The sequence below is a fragment of the Halichoerus grypus genome, chromosome 10 (assembly GCF_964656455.1).
Source record: "Halichoerus grypus chromosome 10, mHalGry1.hap1.1, whole genome shotgun sequence".
Taxonomy (NCBI): domain Eukaryota; kingdom Metazoa; phylum Chordata; class Mammalia; order Carnivora; family Phocidae; genus Halichoerus; species Halichoerus grypus.
Genome location: NC_135721.1, coordinates 130,874,509 through 130,887,614, shown reverse-complemented (window position 1 = coordinate 130,887,614; position 13,106 = coordinate 130,874,509). Strand labels below are relative to the sequence as shown.

At 43.3% G+C, this 13,106-nt stretch overlaps 1 protein-coding gene across 1 annotated transcript in view; it reads left to right on the top strand.

The window, feature by feature from the left end:
• The window catches only part of BCAS1 (brain enriched myelin associated protein 1), a 112,275-nt gene that overhangs the window by 66,777 nt on the left and 32,392 nt on the right, over positions 1 to 13,106 (top strand). Inside the window, exons 6-9 of the mRNA XM_036070840.2 lie at positions 4,274 to 4,432; positions 5,423 to 5,467; positions 7,797 to 7,931; positions 12,225 to 12,401. Coding sequence (XP_035926733.2) covers positions 4,274 to 4,432; positions 5,423 to 5,467; positions 7,797 to 7,931; positions 12,225 to 12,401 — 516 coding nt within the window. The remainder of the gene's footprint in view (positions 1 to 4,273; positions 4,433 to 5,422; positions 5,468 to 7,796; positions 7,932 to 12,224; positions 12,402 to 13,106) is intronic.

Here is a 13,106-nt window from a genome sequence, read left to right as displayed (position 1 = left end):
ATCCACCTTCCTCAGAGGAGAGCCATTGTGTCAAGTTTTCCCTGCCGGCCACCTAGACCCATGGGGACCACCTGACCGTCTACCAATTCATCCCCCCTTCCGCTGACTCCACCGTGTTCCATTTTATTTCCAGGAATTTCAGTAAATGTTCCCTGTGTGTCTAGCCTGGGATCTCAGAGAAGAATCATTGCCTATTGCTGCCTGCCGGAAACGCCCGTCCGGGAGCTGGTGGTGGCCTAGAATCCGGCCCTTCCACTCACTGTGAGGAACACTGGGAGCCCGTGGGCTGTGGGGCCAGAGGGGCTCAGAGCAGCTGACCCAGCCTGGACGCCAGGAGCCTTCCAGAATAGATGCCTCCCCCACCCCCACACATCTGTTCTTGGAGGACTTCACCCAGCATCTAATTCACCCTCTGTGCCCTCATCTTCTTCATTTTTTCTCTCGCAGTCTTCACAGTTTGAGGCATAAGTTACACTTATTGGTTCATCTATATCTTTGCTTGGTTTTTCCTTGCTCCCCTGCTTGAATGTCAGCTGTCTGAGGGCAGGGCTGCGTGCGTCTCATTCGCTTCTATATGGGCAGTGACTGTGGCCATGTGACACGCCTGGTAGACACTTGATAAACAGCTTCTTTCCTAACTCTTATGCTCTCACGGGCAGATCCCAAACCTTGCAGGGATTCAAAAGTCCAGTCCAGTTTAAAAACTTCCATCTCGGGACACCTCGGTGGCTCCGTCGGTTAAGCGTCTGCCTTCGGCTCAGGTCATGATCCCAGGGTCCTGGGAGGTCCTGGAATCGAGCCCCGCATCAGGCTCCCTGCCCACTGGGGAGTCTGCTTCTCCCTCTCCCTCTGCCTGCCTCTCCCCCGGCTTGTGCGCTGACTCTCTGACAAGTAAATAAATAAAATCTTTTTAAAAAAATAAAAACTTCCATCTCATATCCATTTTTACATTCATCCCAGTTTTTCTGGAATCAAGCTCTGACAGGACCTTGGACTTACCATCTGGAGGGGTAGGATTTACCCTTTTACTTCTTCTCCTCTGCCATCAGGTGTGTGTGTTCGGGGAGGAGGGATCGAGAGAAAAGAACTCTAGCCTTTTTGCCTTTTGGAGCTGATGTCCTCTCTTGACTCATCGCATTTTTTGTGTTGTAGGCAACCACAGACGACTCCCTCTGGGGCAGAGATGGGGCCTTCTCTGCCTTAAATTTCCCTGAGGGAACTCTCTACTTTCTGCTGCTTTGGGGGCTCATTGCCCTGCACCCCAACCTCGTGGTGAGGGACAGAAAGGCTGTTCCAGCCCAGAAACCCTCCACAGCACCTACTCCTTAAGTTGGCACTCAGCACGTCCTCAGTCCGGCTCAGGGTGGCATTTCCCTAACCACCCTGACTGCCATACCCCCTCCACCTTAGTTGAACTGAATAACCTCACCCCAAACCTTCCCCAGCCCTATTCCCCCTCCTCATCTTCTCTACATTTTTCATGCTCTTATCTCTGGCTAAAACCCCTCCCCTACCTCCACCCATCTCCCTGTGACAGGCTCCATGGCCAAGGGCAAACATGGCTTCATCCTCGGGCCTTCCCTTCCCTCGACTCCAGTTGAACTCAGCCCCGGGGCACATTGGTATCCCCCGGGATTCTGCAGACCTCCAGAAATTCTCATTTAATTGGTCTGAGTGGGGTCTGGGCGGGGGCATTGGCTTAAACACTGCCCAGGTGGTTCTAACATGCGGTCCAACTAAGCGTCCGTGGGCCAGAGGGGCTCACTTGTCTTTTACTCAGAGGACTGTCCTCCCTCCCAGCCTTTGTCCACTATGGACTGGCAGCAGTAGGAAGGCCTTGTGGAATGGCTAACATTCACTGAATGCTCACCAGGTGCGATGCCTTGTCCTGCGTCCTGTAAGTGGACTCTCCCATTTACTCCCCCCACGACTCTAAGGGGCGGGTGCTACTCATCATGCTCCTTCTATAGATGAGCCCACCGGTGCACGGATGTTAGGGAACATGCCCAGGACTGCACAGGTATGGTTGGTGGAGCAGGGAGTAAAGTCTGGGCTACTGGCCCCAGAGCCCGGGCTGACACCCTGTGGTCTCTGCAGTTTGGGCCCTAGTTCAAGTTTCCCCCTTAGCTACTGAGCGCAGATGAGGAAATGAATGAATGGAAATAACTTTGTCCTAGGCCACACCATGAGTTAGACCCAGTGGGGCATTTCTCGATTAGACTTATTCCTTATACCTCTTTCATAAATGGCTCATTTTCCAAAACACCTGTTTGATTATTGATGTAATATTTTTTTATTTCAAATTTTATTTCAAATGTTCTTTGTACTCACCTTCACCTAAGCAAAAATATCCATTGTACCATAGGTTTGATGCTGGGAATATTTTTCTAAAGCACACTGGAACAATAAATTTGTATGTATACACATGCACCTGTGGGTACACCGGCACTCATCTGCTGTAAACAGAATTTTCAGCCATCCTTCCACCTTAATAATGTGGATCTGAATTGTATTTTGAATTAGAAAAAAAGAGTTCAACTCATATTAGAACCTGTTTTTATTTTTTTTTAAGATTTTATTTATTTTTTGACACAGAGAGAGAGAGAGAGAGAGAGAGTGTGTGTGTGTGTGCATGAGCGGGAGGGAGGGGCAGAGGGAGAGGAAGAAGCAGACCCCCGCTGAGCAGGGAGCCCGATGCGGGACTCGATCCCAGGACCCTGAGATCATCACCTGAGCCGAGGGCAGATGCTTCACCGACTGAGCCACCCAGGTGCCCTGAGAACCTGTTTTTTAAAAGAGCCTCTCTTCCAACACAAAACAGGTTTTGCCTGGAATTAGCTAGAAAACCTAACAGGTTTGTTAAGGCCATGGCTTTTAGCTGCTTTTAATTTTACGAAGTTCCAGATCTTTATGAGGCATTTCGCAAGAAGCACCTCTCCATTTGGAAGGAGTGCTGAGGTGGGAAAGAGTACCCCTGCGGGATACATATATCATTATTACCGTTTCAAATATTCATCAAAATGTGTTTTTGTATTTTTATAGCCCTTCCACAAAAGCCCCATTTTTAATGCAGACTATTCTGGCCTGGCCTCTGGTGTTAGGCTAGTCTTGTGTACATAACCTACGTGCCAAGTGAGTGCCGAGGAGAACAGAAGTACAGAAACTCAGAGAGAGGAATACATAGACGCTGTGGATGGCAAGACCCAGAAAGACATCAGTGAAGAATGGATGGGTTTGAAGTAACCTGGCTTAGCGCAGGGTCACGGGCATAGAGATGGGGAAAGGAGTACAGGTTTGGAATGTTCCTACCCTTCTGCGTGAGTTAGAGGAGAAAACCAGTCCCTGTATCACATCCCTTGCACCAATAAGCTCCCAGGTCCCCAAAACGGAGTTATTATTTTACAACATCATACTTTTAGGGACACCTGGAGTGGCTCAGTCGGTTGAGCACCTGACTCTTGATTTCAGCTCTGGTCATGATCTCGGGGTGGTGAGATCGAGCCCTACATCAGCTCCATGCTCAGCGTGCAGTCTGCTTGAGATTCTCTCTCTCCCTCTCCTTCTGCTCCTCCCCCCTGCTTGTGCGCTCTCTCTCTCTTTAAAATGGGTAAATAACTCTTTAAAAAAAAAAGTGCTTTTAAAAAAGTTGATAGGGGCATGCGTGGGTGGCTCAGTCGTTAACCATCTGCCTTCGGCTCAGGTCATGATCCCAGGGTCCTGGGATCGAGCCCTGCATCGGGCTCCCTGCTCGGCGGGAAGCCTGCTTCTCCCTCTCCCACTCCCCCTGCTTGTGTTCCTGCTCTTGCTAACTCTCTCTCTGTCAAATAAATAAATAAAATCTTTAAAAAAAAATTGATACGGTTCTCACTGTGGGGATTGTGGGAAGTCAAATGGAGGCGTCTCTGAGGATAACGTGCAGATCATTAGACTAGGTGACCATAAAGTTGGGAAATATTGGCATCATACACAACCTCCTTGTAGAATTGGGAGAAAAGGGGTTTTGTTTGGGAGGCAACGTGCACTGCTATGTTTGTTACCCTCTGGCTCCAAACAATGTCCCTCCAACTGACTGCAAATGCTGAATATGTTAGAAAGCAGAGGAGGGGAAGGAAGAGTGACTCTCATAAGCTCCTGATTGTTCTGCACACCCGTGGGCAGAAGAAGAATGGCTGGAATTAGAGGGTCAGGGAGAAAGGGGTGCAAAGCAAAAGTTATTACTGTGAGAGTCCACATTCAACCAGTGGCGACAGTGACAACTCTGTTTTACACCTAGGACATAGTGGACAGCAAGGGGAGAGAAGGACAAGAGATCCCCACTGTGAGTTGCTCTGTCCCCGGGGACCTGGAAGAGCTGGAGACTGCAAAGGAGGACCCCCAGACCACAAATACAACCAAGAATAATAATTCCATCATGAGCTTCTTTAAAACTCTGGTGAGTGGTTGTTGCCCCTTCCTTCCTCTTTCCTATTGCTCAAAAGTTGCGTTAATTCTGCGAATAATGTATATTTGTTATTGTACCGGATGGGGGATCATGATGGTGCAGCTGGAACATTGGAGAACAGGGACAAGATGTGCTTTGCAAGGGGATTGTGTCACATCGAGCGTTCAGTGAGGGAGCCCTCAGAGCCGGGAGCTGTGGTATGAACATCAGGTGCCCCAACTGTGTGACATGAGCTGTGTTGCGATGCCACTCTCCTGAAGTCCCATGTCTAATGGTCATTGATCATAAAAATAATTGGAAAAAAGCTCCTTGAGTTGTTGACCTATCAAAGCAGTTTTGCCTTCAGATGGCAAATAAAACTGAAGAAATCACTTCCTATCTTGTTACATCAAAATCTACTATGTTGATGGCATAGAGGCAGGGACCCAAATCCTATAAGGCTTGCTTGTCTCTGACTCCTCAAGGCAGTCAAGCCTGGCCCATGCCAGACCTGTGAGAGGGCTGAATGAATGAATGAATCAATGAATCAATGAATGCATAATCAAACAGACAGCTCCAAGTGTGTTTGGGTTCTTTCCAAAGCCCAAGACTAGCCTCAAAAGGTAAAAACAAGTCAACAGAATGTGCCACAAACACCAAAGGGGTGTTTGTTTGGATTAGTGGTAGGAGTGATGGAAAGTCTGTGGACTTCCAGGAGACAATTTTGACGGTGGTCAGGCTCTTAGTGAATGTATAAGGTCTGATGTATTTCATTATAAAACATTAATATTTCAAACTCTTTTATACCTAGAAATTATCCAGAAGACCGTGGCTTTCTACTGAACTTGGTAGAATGCCTTTGCACTGAAAAGGACTTCTCATTACATTCTTTACCTGCAGAGTGAACTGTACCACCCCCCAAAAAACGATGTCTCTATGAAATCAAATCACCCTAAAGAGCTAGCTATGATTTTTAATATTTGGTTTTCTTAAACTTTTAAGGTTTCACCTAGCAAAGCTGAAACAAAAAAAGATCTGGAAGACACGGTAGGTAGTTTGAAGTATGTTCATGTTTGGGTTTGTGTATGGGATTGGATTTGGATTTGTGTCTGCTGCTTTGTTTCTTGAATTGTGTATGTGTGTGTGTATATTTAGCAATTTAATAGTGCTGTTAAATTGTCTTTAACGTGTTTTGTTTGGGTCAGTGGTATTTTGATGAAAATTTTAGTGGAAAGCTTGAAATATTTGCTAACTCTGGATAAACAATTTCACAATCACCAATTTCTTATATAAAATAAGAACAGAATACTAACAACCATATATCACGTTAGTCTTTTTAATTGTGTGTGAAGAGACCCAGGGAATATAAGAATATAGTACAAATTAGCCACTGGAAATGAGAAAGAGGTGAGACAATTTAAAGTAGAAGTAAACTGCTCCATTTTTGGTTTTTAAAAAATACGTTCCATGTTTTTCATATAATTTGGAAAAAATAAATCTCCACCACAAAGGCAATTGTTTGGTGAAATGAAATAGTCACCATTGGACGCTTGCCAAGGGAAGGAATGTTTAGAGTTAGGATGCCCTAGAGAGCCTAAATTTTTTCACTGTCATCCTAGAGATCCAACCAATTCCCCTCAGAATAAATTTTATTCAGAACAATTACTTTCTAGAGATGTTTTCCTTTACACTTGACAGAACTGATTATCCCTAATGGAACACATGGTTTAACTTTCACGGGAATCGTGAGGAAAGTTGAACTTGGTGACAGATAAGTGTCTTGCGTCCTTCTTTTGATAACTGAGAGTGCTTTGAAAGACACTGGGACCCGATAAATGGCTTGGCCAGCCCAATACATCTGTTACCAATATTCGAAGGGGCCAGGTTGGGAAAAGGATCCTAGAATTTGTCTCAAGACCTGAGTTTGAGCTCCAGGCCTGTTTTGTGGTGGCTATGTGACATGATCCAAACCTATCTGAATCCAGATCTCAACATCTGTAAAGTTGGGACAATAAAAATTCTGTCTCACCACCCCGGCCTTGAAGGAAGGTGTGACAATGCCTGGTAAACCATGGAACTCTTGATCGCTATTTCCATAATCACTGCAAGATGTATTGAATGCCATGATGACATTTGTAGTTATCGATTGCTTCTTCTAGAATGTTCTTCTCCCAGTAGAAACAAATATTTATCTGAGGTATCCACATGCATTTTCCTATAAAATTAGTCATCTGCTATAAGGCAGCTAAGGTCAAGTTCAATGAATAGTTGGGTCCAAATGTTTCCCTTTTGATTCTGTGTCTTGCATTGTTTGAAATCACACAGCACAATAAGCTATAAACAGTGGGGTATGTGGGTGTGTTGTGTGGCTTCCCAAGTGACCTGATGCGCTCATTCTCTTCAGCTGCTCATGCACCAAGGCCCCCAACTGCACGTACCTAGCTGATAAAATCTCCCGACCCTGCCCAGAGAGGTCAGGGTCACTTCTAGTGGAGCTAGTGAGCCTCAGAAGAGGGTTTTGTGAATGTAGGTCATCTACGACACAAACCGACCTCTTTCCACAAACCTGTGTTTTTAACATCCTTTCTACCAAAGTTCTTGGATTCTTGCTTTTGAAACATTTACATGGTTTGTCCATCTTCCCATTTGGCCTGGACAATTTTGAGCACACTCCACACTCTACGCAAAATCCCCTGCCATTTGTAATTTGAGTCGACAATTCTGAATGGTTGTTGCTGGGCTGTTGCAGTTCCAATCTCCCCCAACTTTGGCTCAGTCGACGGGCGCGCAGTAGACACTTCTCTTGCCTGGGAGATCTGCCCACCTAGAAGTTGGTTGAAATTTTTGCAGATACTGCTTCCCTGAAGTTTCTAATACTGAATAAAAGATGGGTTGGAGAAAGAAAGCCCTCCAGGCAGTGCTTGTCTTGACTCCAAGACGCAAAAATAAATTGTTTTCATGTATCTTTTCCTTTCCCATGAGACAAGAGTGTTTAGATCTTTAAAATGATCAAGTAGAGGCTGTGTTATCTTCTTTTTTTTATCTGAATATTTTATATCATATAGACGGAGCTTAAATGTCCTGTCATTGTCTTTAGCAAATGGATTTGGGTTAATCTGGGTCATTTAAATAGGTCGCCCTGTTGAAAATCGACATGTACTCAAAATAGACTGGGAATCTACTGTGTAGCAAATTGTCTCTGAGAGTTTAAAAAAGAGAAACAGTCACATGATGTGAATGTTGTGGTTGGGGGATGGGGGTGATATACCAGCAGTGAATGTCAAAGTGTTTCAATGCACTTAAAAACGACAGGGGGGCGGAAAAAGGATTTTGTTTAAAAATAAAGTTCTAAGCTATGACTGCTATTGCCCAAAAGGCATCCAAAGCAGAAAGTGTCTGTGATGGCCAAGCTGGACAGAAGACCTGTGAGAACCAAGCTAAAGTCACCAAGAAAAAGCACCTGCATAGCCCCAGGCTAGGATTCGCATTTAGAAAATTCTTTAGGCATAAGGTCTGTATTTTGTTAAATTAGAAAGAAAAAAAAAAAAGAGAACCCTGGTCTTCACCACGTGTACACGTGGCTGTCCTGGGTCCCCTCAGCTCTGCTTCAGGGAAGACAGCCTTGTGTGGTTGGAATCATGACAGGGAATTAAAAACGACCTGAATCAAATTTCAATGACTCTCTTCTCCGTAATTATACATAAACATCTGACTAGTTTCTTCCTAGTGTGGACCAGGGTTCTGAAATTATCCTTCTAACTCAGTGTTTCCCAAATGTCGTAAGTATGCATACCATCTTCATCATTTTTGTCAGATATAGTATTAGTTGGTTGATCTTTTTATATTAAAAAGGACTCATTTCCTATTTAAAGGTATCTCTAAAGAAAACTTTATATTACATGATACATGGAAAACTCAAGTCATTTGTTATAAAGAGGTAACCATGAATATGGCTAATAAAAAAAATTGCATTCTAGCTACCATGTTTGTGTCAACTCCGAATCTAATGCCTTTCTAGCTTTATTAAAATGCAATTTGCCAGCAATAGAAAAATGTTAAAGATGTACCAGCATCAGAGTAAGCTTTTCCCCCCGAATGTTCTTAGAAAGATTAGACAGTTGGGGTTGGGGGGAAGAGTCTTTTCTCCATTTTAATGTTTTTTAGCATTTTATCTTTGCATTACCTAAAATTCTCTGTGATACCAATGGTATGCTTCCTACACTTTGGGAAATACTCTTCTAACCTCAAGAAAATAATTTTATCTTTCTGTGGTGTGTTCCATCCATTCTCAGTCTTAACTATGCTCATACTGAACCCAAATAAAAACACAAGCGGGGCACTTGGGTGGCTCAGTCGTTAAGCGTCTGCCTTCGGCTCAGGTCATGATCCCAGGGTTCTGGGATCGAGCCCCGCATCGGGCTCCCTGCTCTGCGGGAAGCCTGCTTCTCCCCCTCCCACTCTCCCTGCTTGTGTTCCCTCTCTCGCTGTGTCTCTCTCTGTCAAATAAATAAAATCTTTAAAAAAAAAAAAAAGAAAGAAAAATGCAAGCACAAGAAAACAATGAGTGAAGGCAGAGCAGTTTCTATCTCCATGTCCTTGGGAAGTGAGGACAACATAGAAGTCAGTTGTGGAGATTTCTCTCTTTCAATGTCTAAGAAGACACCAGTGTTTGTCTGAAACCAGCAGTTAAGATCCCTGAATTGGGCCAGCATGCTTGGACATTTGTTTAAAATATCCACCATTCTCCACTAAGTTGAATGGACTTATGAAAAATAAAAAAAAAATCCCCAGCTGGATGTTAGAGCCCCAGGATTGTGTATGCAAATAAAAGCTCCATAGAAAGATTTCCTGGCTGAATCTTTATTTGCATAAGCAAACTGTATTAGGAAGCCACACTTGAATTTCCATACAGGCTTATTTTGTTTTGTAAAGACAGAGGGAGTGGAGGGATAGAGATTGCAGTTGGTTGGAGGTGGGGGGCTGGAGATTAAAAAGTGGTGTTACTGTATGTGGGAGACCATTTGTTAACTGCTAGTGAAGAGTGTCATAGACCTTGTGCAGAGAAATCCAGCTGAATTCCCACTTGGAGCTTCTGTGAGTCAGGGGCCTTCAAAGTTTACAAAGTGTACGACTTTTTCCCTCATAGCTGCATTTCAGATGGCATTCATTTCATGCACAGCTAAGTTTCATGCCTCCAGGGTCTCGTTCCTCCACAAAAAGGGGGCCACCCATGTTCCGTATTCCTAAGGTCTCCCCAGATCACTGGCCTCACATCCTGCCACTGAGTTACATTTTGGGCAAAGATAGGATTTGGAGAAAATACTGGGAAGAAGAAGAAGTGCCCCTTTCCGGAATTCTAAGGTTTTGCCTTTTTATGTAAAGTAAGAAGATAATTCTCAAATGTTCTCAGTTCTCATTTATGCAACAGTTTGGTAGAGCTTCTTGGCTTTTACATCCTTTTTCTTCACTTTATGATTCTGTCATCCAAAAAGATAGGAAAATAGGGCCTTTAAAACGGACCAGACAGACTGTTGCCTGGGTAGAGGGGCTGTGCTGCTCATCCTCAATTTTGCTGTAACTTGGACAGAAAAGAGGAAATCCAAGCAAATTCAGGGGAAAAAAAACATCATCTTCTGGTTTTGCAATTCAAGGAAAAAAATGCAATGGCGACCAATGGGGATCAACTCCTAAATTCATTGTCTCTGTATCTCAGTTTTTCTTCCTATAAAAAGAATTTTCTTAAAAAAATTTTTTTCTTAGTATAAAAAAGTGGGGAGTCCCGGAATTGATAAGTGAAATAAGCTTCTTGTTATAAATAGAGTGTCAGCTTTCCTTTGCTGAATTGGGATCTTTTTCTCTTGGCTTAATCACATGCTATGCTTCAGAATCAAACTTTTTCACATGTTCTTCAAACACTGAACATGACAACATGCACACAGGCAAGGCATTGATCCAGGATTTTTTCTTTTTTTTTTGCCATGCCCAGAAATGCTCGTCTTCCCACTCACGTTTTCCTGATGTCCATGCTCTCTGCAGGGTGCTAAAATATTAGTAGCCAGCTCATGTGATTCCTAAGCACTGCCTCATATTCATTGTTTTCCACTTCTTGGTATAATGTTTACACCTAACTAACCCCTCCCCTCTCCCATGCCCAAATGTGAAACAAGATGAACACTTATGAGGGAAGAAGGTAAAGTCATTAGATCTGTAAACTCCAAATCTAATATATTAGAATTTCCATGGGTAGGGTTGCCAGATAAAATACAAACACTCAGTTAAATTCAAATTTCAGATAAACAGCAAATAATTGTTTAGTATAAATATAAATATGCCCCAGGCAATTCTGGGGATATACATTCTTATGCTTCAAAATTATTCTTCATTGATCTGGAATTCGAATCAACAGGGTGTCTTATATTCTTATTATTGAGAGTATTGGCTAAATCTGGCAACCCTATGAGGTTGATTCCAAAACATACAGGGTCGTTGTAATCTCTTCCATAATGCAGACGAAGAGTATTAATATTCAGTTGATGCTGGTAAAATGCCATCTGGGGCACTTTGGGAAGTGAAGAGATGGATGCGCAGGGAGAAAAGACTGTGGGTGGTCTATGGCTCTAGAGCCCACTTAGGAGGGGGAAGGTGGGCAGAAACATAACATAGTAGGATCCTGTGTAGGCATTTCTCTCTGGTCCTTTCTATACAATTATTTAGTTATTTATTTAATGCCTATTTCGTGGCAGACACTGGGCCTGATGGGAGCTACGGATGTAATGGCGTCCAAAGCAATGGCTCTTACTCTCAAACCTCATGGTCTGGGCAGGGAGATGCATAGTCAACAAACAATTCACCAATATATTACAGTTATATTATTCTATATATAATAGAGTTATCTCCTTGTAATGGTTTTCAAGAGTCTCTGGGTATTTTCCTAGTGCAAAGAGAAGAGGACTGCCCATTTCCCAATGAAACTGATGAGTGTAGATGGGTTTCTCAGGCTTTTTGTCATTATCACACTCCCAATGTGAAGCTTTTTTAGATATTTTCTCCCTGCATGGGTACAATAGCACAGGGAGTGGGGAGACCTTGGTTTGTTGGAGGTGGTGTAGTGGAGAGGAGGGGGTCTGAGCTTGGGTTTGGGTATCAAGATTCCCTGGATTTTGATGTCAACTCTGCCCCCTTATTAGTGTAGTCATGGGAAAGTTTTTTTAACCACCTGGGACCAAAATTTCCTTCTCTGTAAAATTAACATAATAATCACTTCCTCCCTCATAGAACTCTTGTTAGAACATCCAATTGTTTAGAACAGTGCCTGGCACTGGTGTCTTTGATTGTGATTATTAAATCAAAGTTAAAAGTTGGAAATGATGTCCCTTATATTTATTTTAACCCCTTTAATTTCACATTTGGATTAGTAAAATAGTACACATGTATAATATAAGCAAACAGGCATGTATCAGAGGTGCATGCTCAAACTGTTTTTACTGATGGGAACATCATCAAAACCATTTGAAGACCAATAGCCTCAACACAAACTAATGTTTCTCACAGGCAAGTGCCTCTTACCAGCACCTTCATTCCTAATGACTTACATGAACATAATATATATTCTTTTGCAAAAGGAAACTATCTTGACTTTTCCAAAATTTTAACACAAATCCACATTCACATAGAATCTTTGCAAGTACAGAAAATTATAAAAAAGAAAATTAACATACATAACCCCAGCCTATGCTTATTAAAAAAAGAGATCTTTCACTTTTGAAATCCTGAGGTCATTTTAATTTTTTTTAAAACTCTAAAGGGTGCTGAAAAGTCTCCAGCCACTTCATCTGACGTCAAGTCAGACAAAGCGAACTTTATATCCCAGGAGAGCAGAGAGGAGGCCAAGAACCCTACATCCACCAACACTACAAAGGAAGCTGCCAAGGAAAAGGGGGGACCCACCTCTCTGCCTCTGGGCAAACTGTTCTGGAAAAAGGTAAGTCCTATTTTCAAGACTTGCAGAGTAGTTGGGGCTAGGGTGACTGGAGAAATTATTTCAATTGGGCTAATCTATGTGCTCACCAAGTCCAGAGTTTATTTTTCTTCCCTGAAATGACTCAACTAGCCATTGAGTTGAAGACTTGTAATTTACTCCTGGGAAGAATGCAGTGCCTATGGTGTTAGAAGCATTTGTTTCATGGGAAAGAAAAGGAAATAAACAAGTTGATTTTTTTCATTCTTGGAGTTTCTCCGGTTCATGACAGACAGTTGTGGTATTTCGTGATTTCATTTTCTTTCCAAAATGGCTTAGTACTCGGGCTTCCTCCTGGATTCCTCTGAGCACTGTCTCCTCCAGTGAGCTGAACCACCTCTGGGCTTCCTCTCTCTTTCCCCAGCAAGATATAATCAGTCATTATGAACAACTAAGGCTCACTCTCCTTTTGGAAAACTAAGGTGTCCACCATTCACCACCAGTGCGAGCACACATTGTGCTCTGTGATACGAGCATTCAAAACATTGTCTCATTTTTTTCCCTCTAGAATTAGGGTGGCGCACAAGGGAGTGCGGTGGGTGGGGCTGAGTCAGTCTGCGAGCTAGTCCTTGATCATCATTGCTGAGCACGCCCCAGCTGCCACACGTGTTCAGAACTCTTGCCTCTTTTAAATGTGGCCAAAAGATGAGCAAGATGTCATGGGTGAGA